General features: G+C 42.7%; 1 protein-coding gene across 1 annotated transcript in view; it reads left to right on the forward strand.

Annotated features, from left to right (window-relative positions):
* The window catches only part of PAK5 (p21 (RAC1) activated kinase 5), a 296558-nt gene that overhangs the window by 240163 nt on the left and 28593 nt on the right, over positions 1 to 27802 (forward strand). The window contains exon 4 of the mRNA XM_035005847.1: positions 13499 to 14284. Within this exon, the coding sequence (XP_034861738.1) occupies positions 13499 to 14284 (786 nt within the window). The remainder of the gene's footprint in view (positions 1 to 13498; positions 14285 to 27802) is intronic.

The raw sequence follows: 27802 nt of genomic DNA on the forward strand, positions 1-27802 counted from the left end.
AGCACAGATTATAAAGGAGCTGAGTCCCGTTTTGGTGCCAAGTGACCCTATCCCACTGACACAGCGCACCCAACTCACCAGGAAGCTTTTTTTGTTTTTGTTTTTTGGTGCAGCCCATGAGTCAATTACTAGAACAGTTCCCCCTTCCCCCCGCCCCCCCCCAAAAAAGACAGGGACAACTGGTGACAGTCCAGTTCAAGAGCCAGCAGACTTTTTCTGTGGAGGGCCATGGGCCATGTGGTTTCCATCGCAACTGCTGCATTCTGCCTGTTGTGGTCCAAAAACAGCCACATACTGTACATAAACGCACGTGGCTATGTTCCAATAAAACTTCTTTACGAAAACAGGCTGGATTTGGCTCACAGACCGTAGCTTGCCATCTCCCACTTTAGATCAATGCTGTCCCATAGAAATATAATGCAAACCAATATTTAATTTCACATGTTCCAGTAGCTACATTTTTAAAGTTCTTGATATATTAAAACATATGAATTTTTAGACTTCGAAAAGATAGACTTTTAAAACAAATCTTGGAATAGTAAAGGACAGATACCTTACAAATAACTTAAATTTGCTGAAGCAACCTGATATCTAATGGCTTTTTAAGAGTTTTTAAGTGGTGATAAGGAACTGCACAATTGCCGAAATGCCCATTTTTGACTGATTTTTTTATGGTCTGTATAAACAGAACCCAAATTCTAACCATGAGGTTATGCCAATTTCAAATAACTTTAGCCATAAAAAAAAGAAAAAAACTAAAAGCAACTCAGCGATAAGCCTTGGCCATGTCCTGTTGGAATTCCATGCTGACTTATCCTTTATGGGCAAAAGCAGGTGTCAAGTGGCTCAATGATTAAGAGGGCCCAGGAGTCATCTCTAATGAATTTCTACTCATATAAATGCCTTGTTCTCTGGCCACATTAAGGATTGCCATCCCTACCCATAGGCACACAAGCCTTTCCTCCCCTGGCAGTCTGGTTCACCTGCCGCAGTAAAAATGAGCCCAGTTCCTGGCTTTCCTGCCTCCTCTTCTGCATCACCCTGCTCTGGGCAGCCTGGAGGAAAGAGGCATATGGATGAATTAAATTGGGGCTGGCTGATCTAGGATGGCTCATCTCTGATCTTCCAGCAGGCCAGCCCAAGCTTCTTCACCCAGGAGAGGCAGGGGATAGAGAGGGCAGCAGCTGACAAGGCTTCTCGCAGCCCAGACTAAGAATTGGTGTGATGTCACTCTCTTTTGTCTAAGCCAGCCATATGGCTATCTCAGATTCAAGGGTGGGAACATAGACTTCACCACCTCCTGGTCTGAAGGACTATAAAGTCACATTGCATAGAAGGGGGTGGGGGGACGACTTGTGCCCATTTCAGAAGCAATCCATCACAGAGGCTGATATCAAACTCTAAGGTGGGCCTGTGTGATATGCTCTAATGAACGTGCCTTCTTTCTCTCCCCTGCGTGAGTTTATATCTCATCCTGAAGTACAGAAAAATAAAAAGTTTGTTCAGATGTGGTCCCCCTCTTACTGATACCCTCAAATCAAGCTGAGATAAGCACTTCTATTCACAGCTCTCAGTGCTCTCTCTCAGGCTTCAGGTGCTCAGTGTCATTTCTTCTATATTAAATTCTTATATAATATTCTCTAAACTCTCCATGTGCTGTAGTCACATCTTAGACTGGGCTCCTCAAAAGTAGAGCTTAGACAAAGCCTTGTATGTGAATTTATTTTGGAAAGCGAGCTTAAGGTTCATAATTCACAATGCCTCCCTTGGTATCCCTGCAGCTGGTGTGGCCAGTTATAGAGAGTCAGCGTGGGCACACATGATCGGAACACTAACGTCAAGTCTGTCCCTACCTACTCTCTTTAATTCCTGGTCTGTTTTCTAATTCTGGACTCACTATAATCATTATTCTATTAGTTAAGGTAATTCTAGCTTCTGTAACTTATTAACCCTTACATCTTAGTAAAGCTCAACAAAATAGAAGTTTATGTCTCACTTAATATCCAACGTGGATTTTCTAACCAGAGCATGGTATCCCATGTGGTCATTCGGCAATACACATTCTACCACATGGCTCCAACATCCCCTTGCCATTAAGGGGAGCCTGCCAGGTCTTCTGCATTCAGCTGGCAGACAGGAGAATAAAGAGAAGAAAAGGCATTTCTCTGTAGCTTTGGCACGGAAGGGATACATATCACATCCTGCTCTCATTCTGTGAGTGAGAATTGGTCCCATGGTCTGTCCAGATGCAAAGGGTGCTGGGAAATGTGGTCCCGGCTGGGAACAGCTTTACAGCAATACCTTTGCACAGTGGAAGGGGAGTACACATCTTTGGTGACCACCTAGCATATCTGCTACGTCAATCAAGCATACTGGTATCCATGCCCATGGGTTTGTGAGAAGGGAACCCTGTCTTCATTTCTAATTTTTTTTACTGTGAAATCTATGTCTAAAGAGGGTGCACGGATGCTTCTTGCACCCCATCTCATGTCTTTTAGGCCAGCCTTTTTTCCTCGGGCCAGTGCTGAGGCACCCCCCCGCTCCCCTCCATTGTACCGCTTACCTTTGCTATTGGATATGGCGGTTTCTTCACCTCCCCCTTGTGTGACACTCGTGGGAGTCCCCTCAGCCATTCTGACACAGAAGATGGGAGCAGGTGGATGAATCCTTCCATCTTCATTCCTTTGAGTGGTCGGTTCTGAGACAGGCTTCACAGCTCCTCAGGAAAACTGAGCCGCGGTAGCCCAGATAGCCAGCTTGATAACACACCCTTGAATTGACTTCCCCTTCTCTGTGTCACCCGCTTACTGTTCCTAACCTCATTTTCCAAAATAGACTACTCACGTGCAAACCTTTGGCTCAGCTCTGCTTTTGAGGAACACAGGCTCAGGTGTGAATATAGCACATGAGAAGTTTAAAGAGTAATATTAGATTCTTATACATACTACCCACATTAAGAAACAGATGGTGGACTCTTGTCTCACCTCCAAGTACTTCCTGCCCATAGAAATGATTTTTGGGGGGCACCTGGGTGGCTCAGTTGGTTAAGCGACTGCCTTCGGCTCAGGTCATGATCCTGGAGTCTCCGGATCGAGTCCCGCATCGGGCTCCCCGCTCAGCAGGGAATCTGCTTCTCCCTCTGACCCTCCCCCCTCTCATATGCTCTCTCTCTCTCATTCTCTCTCTCATAAATAAATAAAATCTTTAAAAAAAATTAAAAAATTTAAAAAAGAAATGATTTTTTGTTTCAGTAAATGAATAAATTAATGAAAGAGATACTTCCTTAGACCTCATTGCTACCTAGACCCTGACCCAGAAAAGAGCAAGCAAATAATAGTTAAGTTCTCAACTAGAATACTCATAGTCTCAAACCAACTTTAAACACATCTATGAAACACTTCTCACTGTTACCCCTGGTCAAACTGACTTCCGTTGACTTCAGCTCAACTGCCTCACATTCTAAGCAGCAAGAACCAGGACTATAAACTGCATTTGCTTTGCCAGATTAACAATAAACAGAAAGTCACCTTTAGGGATTCTCCTTGTATGGAACTGGTCACTAAATGCATTGGATTCCCTGTGTTTAAAGAGGAAGGAAAAATGGCTAACAGACCATTTTCCAGTTCATGAGGAATCTTGCTTTTTACTAAATTCACAAAATCGTTCTTAAGATACATTGTATCTTATTAGAATTTGTGCAGAACATAACAGTAGTTTTAGTTAGGAAAGGAATTGGCTTATTCGGATTCTGTAGGATCATTACGTATTTACTGAGAAGATCTTAATGGCTAGAAATCCTCACCACTGCTGCCATTTTGAGATGTCCTGCCCTGATTCTCCTGTTTTCCAGGAATATGCGATTCCAGCTGTTCACCCAATTAGCCCCACCCCCTTTGGTTACCAAAAAAGATGTATGTAGAACGGTGAAAGAAAATACAAGATCCAAGGTCTTCTGGTGTTAGAAAATACAGCTGAAAATTAGCATTTCTTGCCCTAAGGATTCAAGTATGTCAGGTTTGTCTGTCTGTTGCTACGTACACAGCTTTTTCCAGCCACATTCCTTAATAAAAACAAGGGAACTGGTTCTCTGCCAACAGGGTGAGGATTCAGATAAATTGTTAAAAGTAGATACTTTCTGTGAGAGACTCCTGGTCTGTTCTCGAGTCATGGGGATATTTAGCTTATTGACCCCCAGAGAAGCATTTACCCAGAACGACAAAATGGAACACATTCTTGAAGAGGATAGAAGACCTTGTTTTGTTTTGTTTTGTTCTAAGAAATGCAAGGTCTTATTAGGGCAAAGCTGTTAATTACACACTTCATTATTGTCAAGGTTAATACAGTGTGTGAGAGCAGAGGCCCTTTTTCATCTCTTCCTCAGTGCAAGGGGAGACAGCTGTTCTTACGGACAGATCCATTATAGCTTATCACTGGCCGGCAGCCTGGGGAGGAAGCACCATGAAATATGGCCACTGTCACCAAGAGAGCAGACGCTGCGCCGGTCCAAGCACAATGGAAAGACAATGAGAACCAGGCTGTCGGGCTCAAATAGATTGGGTTGCATTGATCTTTAATGCCTGGCTGTTCCGCAGCATGAAATTCACGGATACTCTTGCAGTTATTATATTATCGATCTCAAAAACTGCACAATCTTGCTTTCATAAACATCCCACGCTGACAGCTGTAAATAGTGGTTCTTACATTTTGGAAACCGAGTTAAACCATGTTGTAAAATTCTGCGTGTTTGGATTTCATTATCATTGCTTGGTAGTTGATGATTCCTTAAAGTGAAACCTGTGTCAGGGAAAAAAAATAGGACCTCGGCTCTAGTTGCCCTGGTCTTCCTGATTAAAGAAGGGTATTCAACCTTTTTTTTTTTCTCTTCCTTTTAGGTAGGTCAGCAATTTATTTTTAATAGGTATATATATATTTTGCAAGGCCCTGCTTCTTAACACTGATTTAATCATTTTCATGAAAAGAGAGAAAAGCATGTGGTTCCTTTTTTTTTATGTTATGTTAATCACCATACGTTACATCATTAGTTTTTGATGTAGTGTTCCATGATTCATTGTTTGCATATAACACCCAGTGCTCCATGCAGAACGTGCCCTCTTTAATACCCATCACCAGGCTAACCCACCCCCCCACCCCCTCCCCTCTAAAACCCTCAGTTTGTTTTTCAGAGTCCATCCTCTTTCATGGTTCATTTCCCCCTACGATTTCCCCCCCTTCATTCTTCCCCTCCTGCTATCATCTTCTTTTTTTTTTTTCTTAACATATATTGCATTATTTGTTTCAGAGGTACAGATCTGAGGTTCAACAGTCTTGCACAATTCACAGCACTTACCAGAGCACATACCCTCCCCAGTGTCTATCACCCAGTCACCCCATCCCTCCCACCCCACCCCCCACTCCAGCAACCCTCAGTTTGTTTCCTGAGATTAAGAATTCCTCATATCAGTGAGGTCATATGATACAAGCATGTGGTTCCTTTAAGAGTGATACATTTATACCATCTGTAAACATCTCCAAATGCTAAAAAGGGGATCCAAGAAAAGACAATGCCTTATATGGCCTGTTACAGTGTCTTGGGGTTTTTCTGTGTTTTGTTGTTGTTGTTGTTTGTTTGTTTTTGTTTTTGCTATGGATAAAATTTTTTTCTGAAATTTTCAAATATCAGCAACCACACCTTAACTTCCATGGCACTCAGGTTTTATTCATCAATAATCCTAAGATTTATAGCTTCGTACTAAGATCATGATGCTATAGAAGCAGGTGTGAATAGTGAAATCTATTAAAGTATTCATTTTAGTTAAACAGTAGAAGTATTCCACCCCTGTAGGGAATGGGAAAATGTTGAAGAGTGTAGTTCCTAGCAGCCAACTGGTAACATCAAATAATTTTAATACTGTATGTATATATGTGATACTATATATATGTGTGTTTATATATAATGTTATCTAGATATAAAATATATTTAACTCTGTACTATATACTTAATAAAATATGTGTATTTAATACTGTATATATATGCACACACATATATATATAATCCTGAATCCTATTAAACTGAAAAGTAAATGCCGGTCTAATGTTTTTTATTATAAAAGTACCCTAGTTGTGGAAAATCTTGAAAATACACTAACCCCATTGAGTACACAGTGTGAAGATTGAGCAGCCACATTATCCCTGCCTGGGAGCTCATTCAAGATGCAAAATCCCAGCCCTCTCAGACCTATCGAATGAGAATCTCCCTTTAACAAGATCTGCCTGTGATTTGTATGAACATTAAGATTTGAGAAGCACAGGTCTAAAATATATAGCACCCTTAATCTCCCCACCTAGAGATGACCACTGTCAATACTTTATTGTATTTCTATTAATCTTATTCTTCTGTACATATTTCAGTTTAAATAGTTGAAAATCTAATTTTGTTAATTTTTATGACTCAGACATTACATTTTTAAGAAAGATACCAATAGAGTGCTAATCATGATTTGAAAGTATTCCATTTTTTAGATCTGTAAGGAATATTTATTTGATATATATAACAATAATAGTTAATTGAAGATACATCTTTTTTTTTTAAGATTTTATTTATTTGAGAGAGAGAGAATGAGAGACAGAGAACATGAGAGGGAGGAGGGTCAGAGGGAGAAGCAGACTCCCCGCCGAGCAGGGAGCCTGATGCGGGACTCAATCCCGGGACTCCAGGATCATGACCCGAGCCGAAGGCAGTCGCTTAACCAACTGAGCCACCCTGGCGCCCCGAAGATACATCTTTAAACGCAAGAAATTTGTGTTTTGTATCTCAAATTACTAATAATGGTTTTTAAAAGTCTGAAACATCAGTTCTTCCATTGTAGAAAACTGAGATTTATTGTGTTATTTGCAGCTTTTTTCCTAAATTATTATCAACCTAATTTAAAAGTAAATTTTAACTTATAAAATAAATACCGTTTCTTAGTACTTACTGCATGCCAGATATCATGCCAACTGTTTTATACATATTATTGAATCACATTAACCCAATGAGGCAAAGATTTATTCTTGTCATTTTAGGGGTTAGAAACCATGGCTTTAAAAGGTTAGGTAACTTGCCCACTATCACACAGCTGGTAAGTGCTATGAGCCTGATTCGAAACAAGGATAAAAAATACTACATTGAGATTATGCTAAGTGAAATAAGTCAAGCAGAGAAAGTCAATTATCATATGGTTTCACTTATTTGTGGAACATAAGGAATAACATGGAGGACATTAGGAGAAGGAAGGGAAAAATGAAGGGGGGGAATGGGGGGGGCAAACCATGAGAGACTATGGACTCTGAGAAACAAACAGGGTTTTAGAGGTGAGGTGGGTGGGGGGATGGGTTACTCCAGTGGTGGGTATTAAGGAGGGCACGTACTGCTGGAGCCCTGGGTGTTATACGCAAACAATGAATCATGGAACACTACATCAAAAACTAATGATGTACATGATGTACTGTATGATGACTGACATAATAAAATCAAATTAAATTAAAAAAATACTATATTGTTTTTAAAAGTGTTTCTTATTCAATGAGAGTCTTTATTTTTTCTTCTAAATAGCATTTAGCTCATAGTAATATTAATTTTTCTCCTTCCACAATAATAAATATATAGAATTCTGTTTATTGAGTTTACTGCTATAATTTTGTATATAAACTGAACATACATCTCTGGATATGCAATGATAAGTGCATTGAAACAGTAGACCCCCCAACTCTGAGGTCACAGATTAATTTGTGTGTTGAAACAGTGACCTTCTCATCTCCCAGAAAAATCTAAATGAACTTACTTGGGGGACAAAATTGTGAAATAGTCGTTCATGATTGCTTGGTTTTTCATTTTCCAAATGTAAGATATATATAGCACAATTAATGAGAGAAAAAAAGGGCTCTCCCAAACAGAACTTCATTATGTTATCACTTAGTCATTTAAAAAATACAGATAGCATGGATATAGGCATATTCTAGATTTCTGTTATAGTTTTAGCTGTTATTGTATGGATGGATAGGTGGGTGGATAGGTGGTTTGATGGATACATTGATAGATGATACAGACATCTAAATTCCTTTCTCACAGTATTCCCCAGAAACAAAGTGACTGAGTTTCAAGTCTGCACATTCAGCTCATTAATGAAATTGGAAGAGTTTTAGTGGGAAAATGGGAAGATTTAAAGGACTCAGCAGTTTCAAAGGAAGTATTCAATAATGCTCTGACCACAAAAGAATCACATAGGGAAGGGTTTTTTCCTTCTAAATATCTGTCCTGGTAGTGAATTTCTAAGACTAATAGTCCAGCCCCATAATAGCCATTTATTAATTTGCTGAAGATGAACAGGTTCTCTGGATATAAATTCCAAAGGACAAGTGATTGAAATGCCACTTTGATATGAGCGGGGGACCCTTTCTTTTATCACAATTATCCACATAGCCCAAAGATAGTGGCATCTTAACATACTCTGATCATCTCTGTGCCTCCATCATTGAGTAAGTGATGAGCTGGTAATCACTCTTTTTTGTCATCTGAGTCCATCTATTAATTCCTCCTGGACCTAGCTCATAATTCTCCTCTTCCTGAAAACTTACCATGATTTTTAGTTTGTTCATCTCTGATCTTTTCTTTACTTTATAATCTTCACGTTTTAACTTGCCTTCATTGTTGAGTTGTGTTTAATGTTCTTTACTCATTTCAGATTTACAAATTTGTGTACACCGGAAGGCAGTGTGTACATTGGTATGTTTCAAAACTGCTATATAATCTCTCCCTCCAGCAGCCTCTATAATTCCTGAAGGTGTCTGGGAGGGGTATCACTAGATATCAAGTGATAGTATCCTTTTTATAAATTGGAGAAGAGGTAATGAAAAAAGGATGAAACTAAATCACATAGCAAATGTGGCTGAAATTAAGACCAGAACCTAGAATTGCCCATATGTTGTAAATTGAACAACTCATCGCTAGGGAATGGAGTGCGCAATAGAAAGTACGTATTTTATTGACCCATTTTTGATGGGTTGTGATGTCACACACGAAGCATTTGCATCCAACTGGTGCTGTTTTGTTTAGCTCAAAAGAGTTTGAAGAATATCTCAGAAAGAGAGCTAGACTAAGCTGAAAGTAATGTAACATTCATTGTGTATCAGCTATACTTTGAGAGAGAGAGAGGACACTAGACTGGAAGAGAGAGGCTTTGGGTTTGAATCCCAGGTCTGTTATGTATCAGTGGGCAGAGTCAGCTCTGAGTTTTAGTGTTACTCGGGAAAGGAAGGAGGAGGCCTAGATGATCTCTAGATTCCTTCCAACATTAAGATGCTAGAAGTGATTCTGTGGTCCCAGAGCTGAATATTTCATGTATTCAGAGATAGGAAGGGTAGAGGCAGACAAGAAAGATTAATATTGTTTAAGATGGATAGAATTTAGAGAAATGATTTTTTTTCTGGGATATAGACCCAAAGATAACATTGAACATGAAAAATTGTTATATAGCTAGCTATTATTTGTCAAGTTCAGAGAAAGTCTGGATAATATTTTTGCTACAGGATTATCCAAGCAGGTCCAATAATTGAGAAGGTACTTAAAGACCTTGGCATACCTTATAGTCATTATTCATGTGGTATATCAGTCAATATGAATGCCCAGGATTAGAAATACCAGGAAGCTATTTTGGGGGAAGACATGAATTCCTGAGAACATTTCATTGAGTAATCTGCCAGTTATTGATAAAGAGAGAGAATAGGAATATGCAAGAGTATAATCTCTGTCCAGAATGGTGGCTAAAAAGACTTTTAGTTGGTCCACTGTGATATAAACAGATTAATACTATTTTCTTAAAAATTTGTACAAAACATGGGGCGCCTGGCTGGCTCAGTCAGGTGAGCATTCGACTCTTGATTTTGGCTGAGATCATGATGTCAGATCATGGGATCGAGCCCTGCATTGGACTCCTTGCTCAGCGGGAACTCTACTTAGGATTCTCTCTCTCCCTCTCCCTTTGCCCTTAACCTCGCTCATGCACTCGCTCACTCTCTCTCAAATGAATAAATAAATCTTTTTAAAAAATTTGCACAAAGCATTATTGAAGAAGAGAGGAAGCCAGTTGTTAAATCCACAGAAAGTAACAGTACCTATGTCTAAGAGAGTTTGAAGAACACCCTGAGCAAATAGAAAGAGAAATGATAAACAGGTAAGATACAACCGAAATGCAGTTGGAAGCTGCTCAGATAGACTTGAGAGTTTTGAGGATGAGTTACTAGCATTCGTACTTAATGCATCAGAAGATGTCCATTTCCTCCTTTTCTCTTCCCTGTGCTTACCTTTCCCTGTTCAAGGTATTGCTTTTCCCAAGTTCATCTGTTGGGGTGGGTGTAGATGTTCTTGCTCTGAGAAGAGGTCCAGATGTATATATGACAGGAGGTTCTTTTTCTCTCTGGGGGATGCTCACACAGAACATCACCTAGTTGGACAATCAATCCATTTAGACCCCTCCTCCACAAGCAATCCTAACACTCCATATGATGGAATACCGTTCAGTGATTTTTAAAGAAGAATGGGGGGGGAAGAATAGGGGGAAAACTGGCTATTAATTCACAGAACCACCTGGATTAACTTTAAATGCATTATAATAAATGAAAGAAGCCAGACCAAAAGGCTCCAGACTGTTTGATTCCCTTCATATGATATTCAGGAGAGGCAGAACTATAAGGATGAAAGTATACCAAAGGTTTGGGGAGGAGGTGGTGTCTGACTGGGGGAAAGTTCAGGAGATTTTGACCCTGTAATGGTGAATACATGATGCTTCGCATTTGTCAGTACCCATAGAACTTTCCAGCACAAAGAGTAATTTTTTCAGCCAATCAGGAGATCAAGAGGATCCCAGGATGGAATACAAACTGTGGCAGAAGAATGTAACTGTTATACTTGTTTGATATAATGTCATTGAAGGGGGTGTTAACCTAAGTAACTTTGGAGAACAGGGCTTTCTTTGAATGGAAACTTTAAGCCCAACGTCCAAAAAAACCATACTAAACACTGTACTCTAGCTGGCAACGGTGTTTCCCATTGTGGTATGGGGTAATGATTCTGAAACTGCTCTATCAGTATACTGGGATTGAATAACCAAAAGAATGGCAGATGAAGATCCAGGGCTTTCACCAACAAATATGAGGGAAAGCTAGAATGAACTATGTGGTACCCTAGATGAGATTCAGAGACAACAGTATGAATTCATGTTTAGCTTAATACAGTTACAGATGGACAGATATATTTAGAGATGTGTGTGCATACCGGGGGAAGTGTGTGTATCCATGTATTGCCTGGCTCTGTTCACTGAGAGGGCCTGGAAAAAGGGTCACCCCAGTAGCAGTGAGCACATCCAGCATCCAGATATTAGTTTCTATTATCATTATCCAGTTCAAGGAACCAGGCCCCTTGGAGAAGTGGTTGATTTTAGGGCAAGCTCAGGGAACTGACAAGATGAACCCGGAGCATCTTGTAGCACCAAAGAAGTGAGGAAGGGCTCAAAAAATAAGAGGATGGGGGCTTATGAAAGGGACAGCGCAGCCCATCTGAAAGAGCTCTCAGTAACTAAAGCTAGAACAGTTAGAGCAACAAAACAAAACCAAAGTATATTTTAGGATTATAATCCAAAGTATAAAACAAATATCCATGATTCTATCCATACTGACACAACTAAATGATTGAATAAATAAATAGGATGCAAGTCTCCTGTGCAGAATTCCGCATACGTTATATAGATACCCCTTCTCAGGGAGGGAGACTGATTTACTTCCAAGGGTATAGTTTGGAAAGCAGGGAAGGAAGGAGAATGTAACTTTATAGTGTGGAAACCTGGTGAGCACTCCCTGGGCCAGGTGACCAAGGCCAACATCAGCAGTGATAAGCCATGTTGATGACAGGCACGCTGGATATGACGTGATAAAATTGGTACCTTACTCTGTGATCTCCCCGCACCCCTTCCAAACCAATAACCTCAGTTTAACCACGAGAAAAACATCAGAATTTCGTAGTTGAGGGTATTCTGCAGAGCTCCTGACCACTATTCCTTAAAACTGGCAAGGTCATCCAAAAACAAGGAAAGTCTGAGAAACTATCACAGACCAGAGGAGACTAAGGAGACATGACAAATAAGTACAAGATATCCTGGATGGGACCCTGGAACACTGGGGAAAAAGCTAATGAAATTCATATAAACTGTGGAGTTTAGTTAATGGCAGTGTAAGATGTTAACAGTACAGTAAGGGATATATGAGAGCTCTGTATGTTCTCTTTGCAACCTCTCTGTTCATTTAAAACCATTCCGGAATTGAAAGTTTATTTAAAAGAAAAGGGTACAGACCAAAAGTCTTCATCCTGGACTGATTGGATGGAAAAAAACAAAACCTTGTCTTTCATCCTGGGGGGACTTTGGGAAGCACTGATCTCTAAAGCGTATGCTCTAGGACCGCTTTGACTTTGTCCTCTAGTTTGAAAGCCTCTGTTCTACTGAGATGATTTTGAACTCCTTTGCTACTTGCTCAAAGGTATTTTTCTCTTAAAATCCTGGAAGTCTGGAGTCACAACACTTTGATCCCCACCCCCCATCATATTTTGCAGCAAACCTTGTCATTGTCAAGGCACAGCTGACTGGCTTTGTAAGTGGTTTGTGATTTCTTTCTGTTCCTGGTATTCCAGTGTTATTTAGGTTCATTAAAGGTAACATTTGGGCTTGGCAGTTTGTCACTAAGATTTCAAGTACGACTACATCAATTGCTAAGCCATCAGACGTTAGCGATGATGATACGGAAGTGTGGCTCTAGCAAGTATTACCGTTAGATGCTTAATGAGAAGATCACATGTGATCACAAATAAAATCTCACAAATAATCTTCATGCTGTTCCTTACTTACAGTTCAGAAAATGCCTTCCTCTTCCATAAAATCTGGTAACCTCAGTTTTCATATGTCTTCTATAAAAGGGTAAAAAAAGAAAAAATGTGTGCCCATTTCTGGGTATGTTAATCCTCAAGTGACGGTGTTTGCTGGTTTTGCAAATAATCTGAATAATGGATGTAAAAAATAATATGCTTTTTCTAATGAGTTATAGACTTAAAATTATAATCATCTTATTGTTAGGTGGTTAGGGTTTGGGAAGGGGTGGGGAGGAGGTTTCCCCTAAACTGGTAAATAAGACGATTGCTTATACAGTCTTCTAAATGGCTTTCTGATATTTAATTGAGCTCTCTATTGAGATAGGTAAGAGAAAATTTGCAATTTAAGATTATTTGCAATTTAAGAATATTTGACTTATTTCACGACTGAAATCAGTCAACAGTTTTTTATTATCACTTTTTTAGGGGACGTTCCTGGGGTCTTTTTTCCTCTGTGGTTTAAATTAGATGGAGTAGGGGTGGGATTCCAACATCAATTTGAAAGCATGAAATGTTTTCTTTAAATGGCATTCCCTTTACTGTTCCCAGACAATCGTTAGAGGAAATAAACCGTGCAAGGAAACCTCCATCAACGGCCTGCTGGAGGACTTTGACAACATTTCCGTGACTCGCTCCAACTCCCTAAGGAAGGAAAGCCCGCCCACCCCAGACCAGGGAGCCTCCAGCCACGGTCAAGGCCATCGGGAAGAAAATGGCTTCATCACCTTCTCACAGTATTCCAGCGAATCCGATACCACTGCTGACTACCCGACTGAGAAGTATCGAGAGAAAAGTCTCTATGGCGACGACCTGGATCCATTTTATAAGAGCAGCCATGTGGCCAAGCAAAATGGGCACGTCACGAAGACCAAACACGGGGAGGCCCACTATCCTGAGATGAAGCCTTGGAAGTCCGATCTCGCCAGATTTCCCCTTGATTATCACGCACACTTGGACTCACTAAGTAAACCAAGTGAATACAGCGACCTCAAGTGGGAGTACCAGAGAGCCTCAAGCAGTTCCCCTCTAGATTATCCATTCCAATTCACGCCTTCTCGAACTGCAGGCACCAGTGGGTGCTCCAAGGAGAGTCTGGTGTTCAGCGAAAGCGAGTGGGGACCCAGCCTGGATGACTATGATAGGAGGCCAAAGTCGTCCTACCTGAATCAGACCAGCCCTCAGCCTACCATGCGGCAGAGGTCCAGGTCAGGCTCGGGGCTCCAGGAACCGATGATGCCCTTCGGAGCCAGTGCATTTAAAACCCACCCCCAAGGACACTCGTACAACTCCTACACCTACCCTCGCTTGTCCGAGCCCACAATGTGCATTCCAAAGGTAACGTTCACTGCCTCCTTCCCTCCAGTGTGCATGCACCCCACAAAGGTGGTGCTAGCATGACCTTCTCACGTAGTCAGATTCTAATGTGATGGTTTGCCTTTTAAGTGAGAATCCATATTGAAACCCTACCTGATTTCCAGCCACAAGCCCCAAGGCCAGAGGATATAGGGCAAGGCACATTTATTCATTAAAATCAAAGTCTTTGGAGATCTCCTACAGGGTTTCTGATTGAAAGGCAAAAAAAAGTTCTTTATTTGAAAGCTATCCTGATATACTACTAATAAATATTGTGTGCTCATATTATACTAAGTCCTCTGTTAAGAAGCATATGATTGTAAGCCATTAGATGGAGGAATACAGTGGTTCCTGCATTCTGGCAAAGTTTACAAGGATCTGTTGAAAAGGAAAAAAAAAGTCAGGATTACATGGTAAGCTTTTAATAAAGTTCATTTTAAAGTTAAATTTTAATATAATAACCATTCTAACAGGTGTGGGGGGATATCTCATTGTGGTTTTGATTTTTCTCTGATGATGAGCCATGTCTAGAACCTTTCCATGTACCTGTTGACCATTTGTATATCATCCTTAGAAAAATGTGTTTTCAGGTTCTTTGTCCATTTTTTGATTGGGTTATTTGGGATTTTTTTTTTTTCTATTGAGTTGTATGAGTTCCTTATATGTTTTTTAACCCCTTAACAGACATGTGGTTTGCAGATATTTTCTCCCATCCCATCGGTGACTTTTAATTTTGCTGATCTTGCCCTTCGCTGCACAGAAGCTTTTTATTTCAATGTAGTCCCACTTGTTTACTTTTGATATTGTTGCCTTTTGGTGTCAAAGATGAAAAATCATTGCCAAGACCAATGCCAAGGAACTTACCTCCTATTTTTCTTCTAGGAATTGTATAGTTTCAGGGCTTACATTCAAGTCTTCAATGCATTTTGAGTTAATTTTTGTATGTGGTGTAAGACAGGGGTCCAGTTTCATTCTTTTACACGTGCCTGTCCAATTTTCACAGCACCGTATATTGAAAAGACTGACCTTCCTGCATTTGTGTATTCGTGGCTCCTTTGTCAAAAATTGATTGACTATGTATATGTAGGTTTATTTCTGGTCTCTAATGTGTTCTATTGATCTCTGAGTCTGCTTTTTTTTTGCCAGTACCATACTATTTTGATCACTATAGTTCTATAATATAGTTTGGAATTAGGAAGCTTTGTTCTTCTTTATCAGGATTGCTTTGGCTATTTAGGGTCAAATATGATTTTTTGTGTGTGTGATATATTTGAACACTTACGGAAGGAAGCTGTTTGGGTCAAGATCATAGAGAAAGTTCTGTCCAGAGGCAATAATGTTTTAGCCCTGGGGCCATATTTGGCCCATTGACCTGGTGCCTCCACCAAATAGTCATTACCAACTTCTGAAAAATCAAGATATTTCACTTAGAATCTTCAACTTCTGGGTTTTAGGCTTCTCTTGAAAAAAAAAAAAATGGCATGATCTGATATCCCTAGGCCCACATTTTCACCTAGCATTGGAAATGGAATTGGCTGGAGACAAAGTCTCCCCATTAGAGGGGACCGGCCCTGCCCAACCCACTTCATTCATTTTTCCCATTAGCCTAATCCCTAGAGGCATTTGGGATTTAATATAACCCCCCAGCAATCCCTGCACACTCATCTCACAGAAGGAGAAACTAAGGCCAGAAAGTCATGTAGCACACTTAAGGTTTCATAGTTAGTTGGTTGCAAAACAAGGACAAAATTCAGGTCTGATGTTTCTCCTACTCCAGTATTTTTCCCTTTATGTGGGCATACGTTATTTAAGGGGCTCAATTGCATTTGCCGGTAAAACTCAGGAGAAGCCCCAGTGGCCACCAGAATTCTAGGCTAAGTAGAAGAATAGGAAGAGGATGGAGGGAGGGGATAGATTTCTTCATTCCTAGCTAGATCTCTCTTCCTACAGACTTCCAAATAGAAGGCAAAGCAGACCTGCTCTGAAATCTGGTTTTGTTAAACCCAGAAACAATGCAGAAAGCTATTGTAGCTCAGAAAAAAAATTAACATACTTACCCTTGGGAATGTCTACCAAGAGTTTTTCAGCCCTTATAATCAAGGGCTGCTGTTCCATTTCACAGGAGACCCATGAGAAAATCACAAGCAGGGTTAGTGGGAGGGTAGGAGGTGGGAGGCATGTTGGTAATTAAAATGTTTACTTGATTAAAAATATAACATCTCTCTAAAAAGACTTAGGTGCCTGTGACTTTAGAAATGTACTCTTAAAAAATCTACCAATCACATTTGGATTTCCTGCTGAGGGAAGAAATAGAGATCACGACTCAGATAATTTGGCTTTGCCTCATGGAAAGTCCTAGAGGCTGGTGGGTAATGTTCATGTTTCAAATAATAAGAGAAAGCATGAAATTTGTGTGGGTCTCCAGACAGAGCAAAAATAAGGAGGGAGGGATGTGTGTATGTGAAAAAGAGACAGACACCAGTTTTATATTTTGGCCTGACGGAGAAAAACTACTCTTAACCCACAGAAAAAACTCCTCCAGCATTATCTACCTAATTTTCCTGTTGACATGACAGGAATCAAGGATGTTATAAATCTGTAGGTATGGCATCTATCTCCCTACTTCTGAAAGTTTGGGGCTGGGGCTGGGCAGATAAAACCTTGTGCAACAAATAATGCCAACCAAAATCCATCCACACCACACAACTCCAAAAACAGCCTGATGTGGAGAGTGAATGCTTTCCACCGTCCCCTGCAGACAAGTCTGCTTTACAGGGAGGGAAACTGGCTAGAGACAGTGTCACCAGGCATCTGATTTTGCTCATTCCTGTGCTCTTCAGGGAGCAGGCAGCCTCCAGCTCACGTGTGTTGGTGCTGACCCAGCAATCCATGCCCTGCTCTGGCTCCAGCCACTGGGAAGCCTCCCTGTGTAATCACAGTTCTGCCAGCTCACTAAGCACTCGCTGTGTGCCAGACACTCTTGTTGCCTTGTTGAGCCTCACAGTCCTGGAAGGCAGGAATTCTTGCGTGCTTTGTGCCTCTAAGGAATCTGGGGGCTCTGAGGGGCTCAGAGACAGCCCGGTCAGTCAGCAGAGCTCATAGCCGAGCTGGGATCCGGCTCTCTGGGCTCAAACCCTTCGCCAGATATTGGACACATCCCCAGTGGCCCAGGAATAGCTTCTGCAGGCACCAAGCCTTGCACTTGCCTTCTTACAAGCTCCTTTAAATACCTGCAGCCATGAAGTTTCCTTGGGGTGTGTGGTCCTGTCCCACTCAATAGTGGGGTTTCTCGGCCTGGATACTGTGGACATGCTGGGCCTAATAGTTGTGGGGGGCCGTCCTGTGCACTGGAGGATGGTGAGCAGCATCCCTGGCTTCTACCACTAAGTGCCAATAGCATCCCTTCCTGTAACATCCAAAATATTTCCAGACACCATCAAATGACCTATGGGGAAGCAGGGAGCAAAGTCAGCCCCAGCTGAGAATCACTGTTCCAGAGCTAACCATTTGTCAAGTGCTTTGGGGCATTCAAGGGTGTAGGTCCTAGAGATAAAGTGCCTGGGTCCCAGAGATAAACTGCCTGGCTTAAACTCCCAAGAGATAAACCACTAATAACTGGGTGAGTAAATTGCTTAACTCTGCTTCTCCATCTGTAAAATGGGGATAAATCACCTTGTGTGAGGGTTAACTACGTTAATAATTACAGTAGCCTAATTATGAATACACATAGTCTCACATGAATCTGTATGTGTAGCATGTGGACAGGTGACAGTTATGACGTGAAGCTGGGGGTTACCATGTTCCAGGCACCGAGCTAAGCATTTTGCAAACACTACCCAATTTAGCCGTCATGGCAATTCTGGAAGACTTCAAGATTATCTCCTTTTTACAGTGAGAAAGCTAAGATTCAGAGGCTAACTCTTTACGGACTTCCCAAGGATATGAAGGCAAACAGCTGAGTCAGGATCCAAAATTAGGTCCATCTGACTCCAGAGTCTATATATTTCCGAACATTCCTATTTCCCCGGAAGAAAACTGAGGAGCAGAAAAATGGGTCTGAGGTCTTGGGGCCCAGATGTTCATGCCGCAGGCAGGCCTCACCTTACTGGTGAGGAATGCATGATGAGTCACAGATGGATTGGGGGCACACGGGGAATGTACTTGATTCTCTCAGTTCTCGGTAGGGTGGGATCCTCCGAGAAGCTCCTTAGCCTCACGCAGACTGTGATTTGTGGGGGAAAAGCTGGGGCCACAGGCCAGAAGGAGGCATTGAGAGTAAAGATCCCTGAGACTCTCATATGCGCTTACTCTACCTTGAGTGATGGTCTCATTCTGTTTTATGAATGACAATCCAGATGTTCTCACCCATTACAGAAGACATTAAGGGCACAAGTTCTAGAATCCTGTTCCCTGGATTCACACACTTACTGGCTGTATGATCTTGTGTGTGCCTCAGTTCCTTCCTCTGTAAAGTAGAGTGTTTCCATAACTACTTTGACCTTCTTCTACAGATGAAAAAAGATGAGTAAATGTAAAGGAGTTCTCACACGGTGGGCACTCAGTGTTAGCCCCTCTTCCCCGGCATGTTTCTGGTTGGAAAACATGTCACCACGTCTGCTAACGCCAGCCATAGAAACATCCTCTCTGTGTAACCTTTTACATATTCTCAAAATATGGGAACAAGTCCCATGTGACTTTGCCCTCACAGCCATTCTGTGTAGACTAATAAGTTCTGCCATCCTCACCTCAGAGATCCGGGTCACACAAGGCCAGAGTGGCCGTGTGACTTCCTCAAAGCCTGCCATGCCTGAGTGACTGAGCTAGCCTGAAGACCCCAGTCCCACCACCCTACTGCTTACTCTACCCTCTAGAATGGGCATGAAATTCTTAGACTTCCCACAGAGGTCAGATGTTAAGAGAGAGCAGAATATCTAGCAGCATTCAAGCAAGAAGCGTCGTCCATAACTCTACATCTGTCGTTAGGATGATGGTTCTTGCCAACCAACCCATCTATGTTACCCCCACCATCTCCTGTGTCCCAGGCAGCAAAATGACAAGGGCTGCATCCCAGGACAGCCCAAAGAGGTGACACAGTGACAAAGGGTCCTGAGTGATGACAAAGAGTGTAAGAAAAACTGGCACGATTCCCCAGATCTTTCTTCTGGGGTCACCAGTGCAATGGTTTTTCACTGCTTAGCTGTTACCTCGCTTTCCCTGGAAGGAAAAAGCAGTGGAGGCAGTGTGCTTAGTCTTCCTGTGCCAATAACTGAATGACTCACTGTTCTTTGTGGCACTTGCACACCCAGATTCAGCCGAGGTTCAGGAACAAAACTGCAGCTCCTTACCCCAGCCGAACACTGTCAGAGATCCTGTAGGGCCCAATGGGTAACAAAATGGCAGTGCTTGTGAAATCTTATGGGCTGCAACAAAAATCAGAGGTCTGGGGGAGAGAGAGAGGGAAGGAGGGAGGGAGAGGTGCTAATTGCTTAATATGACAATGGGTATTATTTTGATTTTTTTTTCTTTACATATAAGCACTTATAGGATATTCATTAAGGTTCATAAAACATCCAAAGAGGTGATTCAGAACATCTCGAACATCTGTCCCTTCTGATGGAGGCTTTACATGTCCTTTGCATAAGAATGGACAAATCTTCCCGTGAATATTCCTGTGGTTCAAAGTATATTGTGTTTTGGTCATTATGAGTGAGTTTTCCATTACCAAGTTAAAATGAAATTAATCTGACCTGGCAATATCTGTCCCGGCTGTCTTGGAGGCCCTGACATACTTGAACCATATTCCGCAGCAGGGAGCTGGTCCCCAGAGGTACAGCTACCCGCCTCTCCCACCCCCACAGCTGCAGGCAATGGCAGATCTCAGGTCAGAGTAATCTGCTCTTGAACAGAAGATGCATTCTTTGAGTTGGGACAGCAACTGTGGGGGGCTAATTGGATATACCAGTCCAGAGGTGGAGGAAGAGACCTGTATGCTTGAGCCTGCTGAGTGAGTGCAGACATTCATTTCTTTAACTAGGCTTTGCCTACTTGTACAGATCATAAGCCACTTGTCCAAACTCTCTCAGCGTCCATTTGCTATATATTCTGTAAGGCAAAGAAACGCACGGCTCTCCTAACTTCACATCACAAGGTAAAAGTTCCTACATGCCTAACTAGGAAGCCCCTGTCAGGGTTTGGGAGATTTCCTTGCAAAACACGAAATATGGTGAATGGCTCTCTGCTGCGTGCAATTTGGAAATCCAGCAAGTGTCTGACTATCCAGAACTTAACCTGCTTCCCAAGTCCTCTGCATTAGAACCTTGAATAGACACCTTGACTCTTTAGGTGCCCGGAGGTCCTGCTCATGACCACTGTTCCTTGGCAGTGATAGCATGGGTTTGCCTCTCTGAACCAAAATTGAATGGCAGCTCATAGTGTGGGCTGTGTCCCTTTGTCATCTATGAAATAGGGCCACTCTGTTTTGTAAATGAAAATAAGTAATTCGGAGGAAGCTGACCGTGGCCGGGCACTCGTCGAAGCCTTGCCTCCAGCAGGAACAGCAGCTGTTGTTTTACTAGGATGCAGCAAGCTGCCCCCACCTGAGGGCAGGTGGGGAACGGCCCCCATCAGGGGCATTCCTGCCCATGGCAGGCAGGGAGAATTGGCACAGCAAGACACAACCAGAGGGACACAGGAGAGTAAATACATATTCAAGTCACAGGATTGAATAAATCCCTTTCCCCTAATTGCCAGCCTCTAAAATGTCCCTGCAGAGAAAGCTAGTTACGGATTCTCTCTGGAATTCCTACAGGCAGTCATTTTCCTTTCCCAAAGCTGAGGCTGGTCCTCATATCTTTCCCTTCGATTTAAGCAAGGACAATTTAAGATGTCCTCTCCCTGCTCAGATAATAGAGGCCTGTGATTCACTTTTATCCCACAGTTGATTTATGTACAGCGAACAACACCCAGCCTGGCTTTTTTCTTTTTGAGCGGAGCAGTCTCTGCTTTATTGTACTCCGAAAAGGTGTATTGGAGCATCACGCTCAAGCAACTGCGACCAGCCGCCTCCCATCCCTTGTAGCTCTGTGGGGACTGGAAAGAGAGACTCTACATCTCTCACCCAGCATTCTGCGGCCCCCCTTCTTTGGGCGCAGACGCACACTCACCCCCCGCGCCCCAGTCCAGCATGATCTAGCCACAGCCTCCCTGTCACCGGTACGGAAGGCCACGGTGACAAAGAGATGCTGCAGCAGGATTTTTTTTTTTCCTTTTCTTTCTCTCGCCCTCCCCCCACCAAACCTTTTTTTTTTTCCCCCAGCCTTGGCATAAAATGGTCAAATGATGTTCTACTGCAGAATTCAATTTCACAGTTCAGTTAGGTCCTTGATTACACTGCCAAATTCAGATTAATGTGCACTTAACGAACATGGATCAGGGGAATTCTGGCTGACAGCCAGCTGTAATTGGAGCAATTGATAGCTGTGTGGAGTTTTATGCCCTGTCCACCCCAGCGTACCACTGGTGAAATTGATTGATTAAATGAACTCATTGCTATAATTATTTATAATTTTGATACATCACAAGCCCGTGTCTGACCCTATCCTCGGAGGCTTTGTGCCCATTGTGGAAGGGTAGTCCAGCTGAGTTGTTAGCCCTGGATTATTTATTCCCAGATAATATAGCCTTTTGTTTGTTTTGTGCCCTTATTTTTTGATTGGGTTTGAATCGAGACATGAAAAAGCACATTCCTTTAAGAATTCATTTGTATGGTATGCTAAAAGGCAACTAAAATGGAAACTAAACCATGAATATATGTGATTAACCGTTTCAAAGAGGAAGGGAAACCAAGACTGTTTAGATGTTCTTTTAGTATTTTTAAAGATTTCTGTGGGGAGAATCCCTTTTCAGAATGTATTTGATTTTCAGGGACTGTTAGTTGTCCTCTAGAACTGCCGCTAAGCAGTTTGGCAGGCTGGGGGATAATCTGCAAAAGGATCTAGTCTTCCCTGCTTACATCTTGCCATATGGAAATCCCCTGAAAAGTCTGTAGACCCTGGTCTCATTTCTGTGAAGTTACTCTTTCACAAAATCCCCCGGCCATTCTCTTGGGAGGGGTGGGAAGAATGCCTTTCTGGTGTTTCTTTATTGTTTTCCCTCCTGTGTAGTGGCTTTCCTACCCCTGCTCCCAGTCCTGTCCCATGCCTTTGCAATAAGATCCTCAAAGGTAAACTACAAACATAGATCTTTTGGAAATGGTGCGGGTGGTGGGAGGTACATTGGATTTGCTCGTTAAATACCTGTACCTCTCGCTTGGCCAACTCCACTGCATTGTGGTTTCGCTAAACGATTAAACCCTACATCCCTCTCAAGATACTATACTTCAAATGTACTCCTTTTTTTTTTTTCTAGAATATATTTGTAAGTCAGGTTGTAAAAAAGATCACACAGGTCAAGCTTTCCTCCTTTGAAAGTCTTGCTTACGTGCACGAACATGCATGTGTCTGTGCAAGACAATATATATGGACAAAATCATCAGATTTTTTTCACCCCCTTCCAAATATAGGATATCATAGGAAAGATGATTTAGGGTAGGACAATGAAGTAATTATAACAGTTTAAGAGCCATGTAAGAGGGCCAAGAAGCCTTCTTATAGAAGAAAGCTTGGGCTTGCTTGCTTCTTAGCGGAAGAAAGGGCATTATTGTATCTGAACACAAAGTTTTGGTCTGGCCAACGCAAAAATGAAAGTGATGAATTCTGTACATCATTTTGCCGTGATGGTTATTTCTTTGTTGTGTATTTGGAGCTGATTTCTCTAAAGCAAGACTGTTCAAACAAAACAACTTAATTTTCTTTCACCACCACCCCTCCCCTCCCAGCCAGGCATTATCGTTCATCATATTGTGGCCCTTGCATTTCTTGCTTCTTGCTCCCAGCTGCCCAGACATCTGAGCCCCCAAGGAAACACTAACCAGGCTTTTGCTCTGTAGTTGTCTTTCCACACCATGCCCACCTCTGTCCTGACCATGTCTACCTTCTTATCATTGAAGGATATCTCTGAGAACATACCAAAGGCCCAAGTTCAAAAGTGACGTTATCTGGATTTAATCCCAACTCTGCTTCTTTTTTTTTTTTTTTTAAGATTTTATTTATTTTTTTTGACAGAGAGAGACATAGCGAGAGCAGGAACACAAGCAGGGGGAGTGGGAGAGGGAGAAGCAGGCTTCCCGCAGAGCAGGGAGCCCGATGTGGGACTCGATCCCAGACCCTGGGATCATGACCTGAGCCGAAGGCGGACGCTTAACGACTGAGCCACCCAGGCGCCCCCAACTCTGCTTCTTAATAGCTCTGGGACCTTTGCATGAGCCATTTAAACTCTCTGTGCCTCAGTCTCCTTATCTGTAAAATGGAACAATTATGAGGCCTGTCTCATTATGTAACTTGAGGTTTAAATGCATTCACATGTATAAAGTGCTGAGAAGAGTCCCAGGCACATGGAAAGCACTCAGCGAATGTCAAATATCATTAACATTCATATGTATCACTCCTACAAGGATTGACTCCTAACAGAGCAGTTGGTTAATGGAAGGGGCCCTACTTTGGCTCCCAGTGACATGCTCCTGCATTTTCTCCAGGAGTGAGTGCCCCAGCCTTGATTATACAGACTGGTGAGGTGACAGCTGGTGGTAGAAATGCCAAGGCAGGCAAGAAAGCTGGTAGAAATGCCAAGGCAGGCAAGAAAGCAGCATGCCAGTGTGCCTAGCACCTAGGACATCTAGACACTCTCCCTGAGAGTGTAAGACTGACTTGAGCAGAAGAACTGTGTTATGCAATCCTCTTGGGGGTATGGGGCCATTTGCCTTGGATTGCAGAAAGGGGCAGTTTCACCTCCCTGGCTTCCATTTTATCAACAATAAAATGGGATAAATTGCCCCCTTCTTGACTCTCAGAGAAAGAATGAGGGTGCCACAAATATGCAAGCTAGAAATACCATCATGGAACCCACAGTTGAGTCATTAAGACCCAACTGAGGGCTATAAGTAAGCCAACGTGGTGGCCCTGAACAGGGTCACTCATGCCCTTCTCCTTCCCAAAGTCAGCTATTTGTCTGCCATCTTCTCCTTGAACGGATGGAAGCCCGGAGGGAGGACCGCATGTTCTCTCACTGGGGGCAGTCAGTTCTCCTTCCATAAGTACACCTCGAGTTTGGTTCCAAAAATGGTCTCTTGTGAGAGTGGTTGCTCCTCATCCATCACTTTTTTTTGAGTCTATGCCTCTTACCAGCTGCCATGAAAAACAATAGCATGGTTTTGTCTCGAAGACCTGATTTCCAAGACGCTTAGCTCCCAGTGAACAACTCAGCCTTCCCTCTCTGACTGGAAATGGTCCCATTCACGCAGACAAGGCTCCTCTTCTTTATGCCACTCGCTGGCTGCCAAGAGTAGACTCTGATAATGCTGCTGACAGTCGATAAAGAAGAAAAGTGGCCCGATGCAGTGTGGAGCGGTGCTTGCAATTCCTCCTGGATACAGCTTTCTTATTTTTAATATATCTTCAGAGATCAGTTATACATGCTTGTGGGGAATGAATTCAATTTCGCTTAAAGTACAGGAGCAAATCCTCCACAGAAGACCGGGGGATGCTGCCATGTGATAGCTCCCAGGACAATACTTTCAAAAGGAAAAGTCATGGATCCCACTTGCCTCACACGCTGGCCTTGTAATTAGCCTGGGCCTGGCTAATCTCAAACTTAATTTAAGGGAAGAACCCAGTTGTTTAATTTACACTGACATCTTCTTCCCCCTCCGCATCTCACGTAAACGCCCCCGTTTTCCCTGTGTGTCATCCAGATCCAGGGACTTAGCAAAACATCAGTGTGATTTCAAATACAGCATCTTAATTACAATGCAGTGCTCGATATATTATAATTAAAAGCACCTTTTCTGATTGTTTTGAGGATTAGTGTATAGGAATACATATGCTACCAGTACGTTATCTTCAATAAATGCCAGCTGGTTGGTTTTTTGTGTTTTTTACTCTATTTTTCTCTGACATTCCCACTCTGCTGAGGACTTTCTATAACGATACCAATACCTAGAATGTATTGGCCAGTCGCTATGCAAATCTTTTGATGTGTGTTCAGTCCTTTAGAGCTCATGATGACCTAAAGAAGTAGTTATTATTGTTATAACTCCCATTTTACGGGCGAGAAAACCGAAGCGCAGGAGTTGGAATAACTTGCCTGAAGTCACACAACTGGTAAATGGCCGACGAGGTTTTTGAGACCAAGAGCCTGTTTTCTTAGACACCAGGTTGCTCTAGGTTGCCACAGTTTAGCCTCCTAAAAGCCCTGTGAGGGAGGTATTTATGATTCCCATTTTACAGATAAGGAACCTGAGGCTCAGAGAGGCTCAGTGAGTTGACAAAGTCATCAGGGTCAGAACTGAACCCTAAGTATGTCCCTCAAAAGCATGTGTTCTCTTGCTGTACAACCAGGACAGGGCCCTGGCTTCGCAGTATCCTGGTTCCTGCTGGTTCCTGCTGGTTGGCGCAAGGCTGTCTGAGTGGTGAACTCACCTGAGTAGATGATGGTGTTCTCAAGACTGGCAAGGGCTGCACTGTCACCTGGGAGCCAATGAACAGGGCAGACGTGAGAATGGTGCCATGGTAACAATGTTAAGGAGCCCACTATGTGCAGCTCTTGTGGCCAGACTCATGGAATAGACATTTGCTCATGCTGTGTGATGGGGCAGGAGCTTGGGACACCTGCCGCCTTCTAGATGGCCACCATGGTGCCAGGTCCAGTGAGCAATATACCCCACCCTACTTCACTCCTCTCTGGCATCCGACCTGCTTCATTACTCCTTCCTTCTTGAAATGTTTTCCTCCCTTGGTTTCAGGACCCCCTAGGCCCTTACTCTGTTTCCTACATCACTGGCCACATCTCTGCTCCTTTACGCAACATCTTCTGCTGCTTCTGGTCTCTGAGTGTTGGGGTCCTTGGACCTTCTCTTACACGTGCAATAGCATGGCTTTTAATACCGACTAATGGCATGATTCTCACCAATGAATCTCAAGTGTGGGTCATCTGTTTCTGCTCTTTCCTGGACTCAAAGCATGTCTCAGTCACCTCAGCAACATTTCTGCGTGAATGCTTGATAGTTCTCCCAAACTTGACACGGCCATGCCGGAATTCTTGGCTTTACCATGTAATAGTTACCTCTTGCTGTGTAACAAATTATCACAAAACTTAACAATTTAAAATAATAATAAACATTTATTACCTCACACAGCTTCTTTGGGTCAGTTTCCTGTGACTAAACTAGCTGGATGATTCCGGCCTTGAGACTCTCAAGAGGTGGCAGTCAAGATGTCTGCCAGGGCTAGTCCTCTGAAGGCTTGACTTGGGCCAGATGATCACTTCTAGGATGGTTCATATGGCTGTTGGTGGAAGGCCTCAGTTTCTGACTTGGCAGGAGGTTTTGCACTTGAACCTCTCTGTAAGATTCTTAAGTGTCCTTATGCCATGACAGCCGGAGAGAGTCAGAGCAAGTGACCCAAGAGAGAGGGCAGTGGAGCCACAATATCTTTTTCAGTCCCAGAAGGCACTTGCTATCACTTCCACTGTATTCTTTGGATCACACAGATGAGCCTGATATGGTGTAGGAGGGGACTACACAAGGATCCTCAGGTGCCATCTTGGATGGAGGCTAATTACCACACTTCACGAGCCTACCCCTGCCCCTCTACTCCTCATATCATTAAATGGCCTGTTGCTCAGGCCAAAATCTTTTGACTCTTTCCTTTCACATTTTAATTCAATCCATCAGCAAATCATGTCAGCTCTATCTTCAGACCCTACCCTGGGCCCCAGCTTTTCTTATTCCAACTATAGCACCCTTTCTAATCTCAACTCACATTGACCACAATAAGCTAACTTGGCATCCCTGTTTCCACCTTTGCCACAAAGGTCTCTTCTCCTCCAGCATCCAGAGATCAACATCAAGCTCATATCTCTCTTCTCTCCTCAGCAAACTCCAGTGGTTCCCACCTCACTCGGAGTGACTGCCAGTGCCCTTGCCATGACCTACATGATCATCCCTCTGGCTGCTTTTCTGGCCATCATTCCAAACTGACTCCCCTCCATACCAAAAGAGCCTCTGTGCTGTTTGTGAAGCCCGTATTTGCCTAGAACCCTGTGGGTGCTGTGCCCTCTGCCCAGACTACCCCTCCCCACATAGACATTGCGCCTAATCCCTCCAATAGCACACTCTCAGAGATGCCTTCCTTGACCTTCACATCCAGGATGGCACCTCACTCATTTTAACCCTTTCCTCTATTTCCCTTCCTATCTCTATTACTACTGGACTGCATACTATACATTTATTGGTTTTCTTGTTTATTATCTGTCTGCTTCTCTAGAATGTGTAAACCCCAGGAGGGCAGAAATACCATCCATTTCTATTATTGCTGGACCTTCCCATGGCACCTGAAATGGTGCCTA

The sequence above is a fragment of the Mirounga leonina genome, unplaced genomic scaffold (assembly GCF_011800145.1).
Source record: "Mirounga leonina isolate KUSES-001 unplaced genomic scaffold, KU_Mleo_1.0 Mir_150, whole genome shotgun sequence".
Classification (NCBI taxonomy): domain Eukaryota; kingdom Metazoa; phylum Chordata; class Mammalia; order Carnivora; family Phocidae; genus Mirounga; species Mirounga leonina.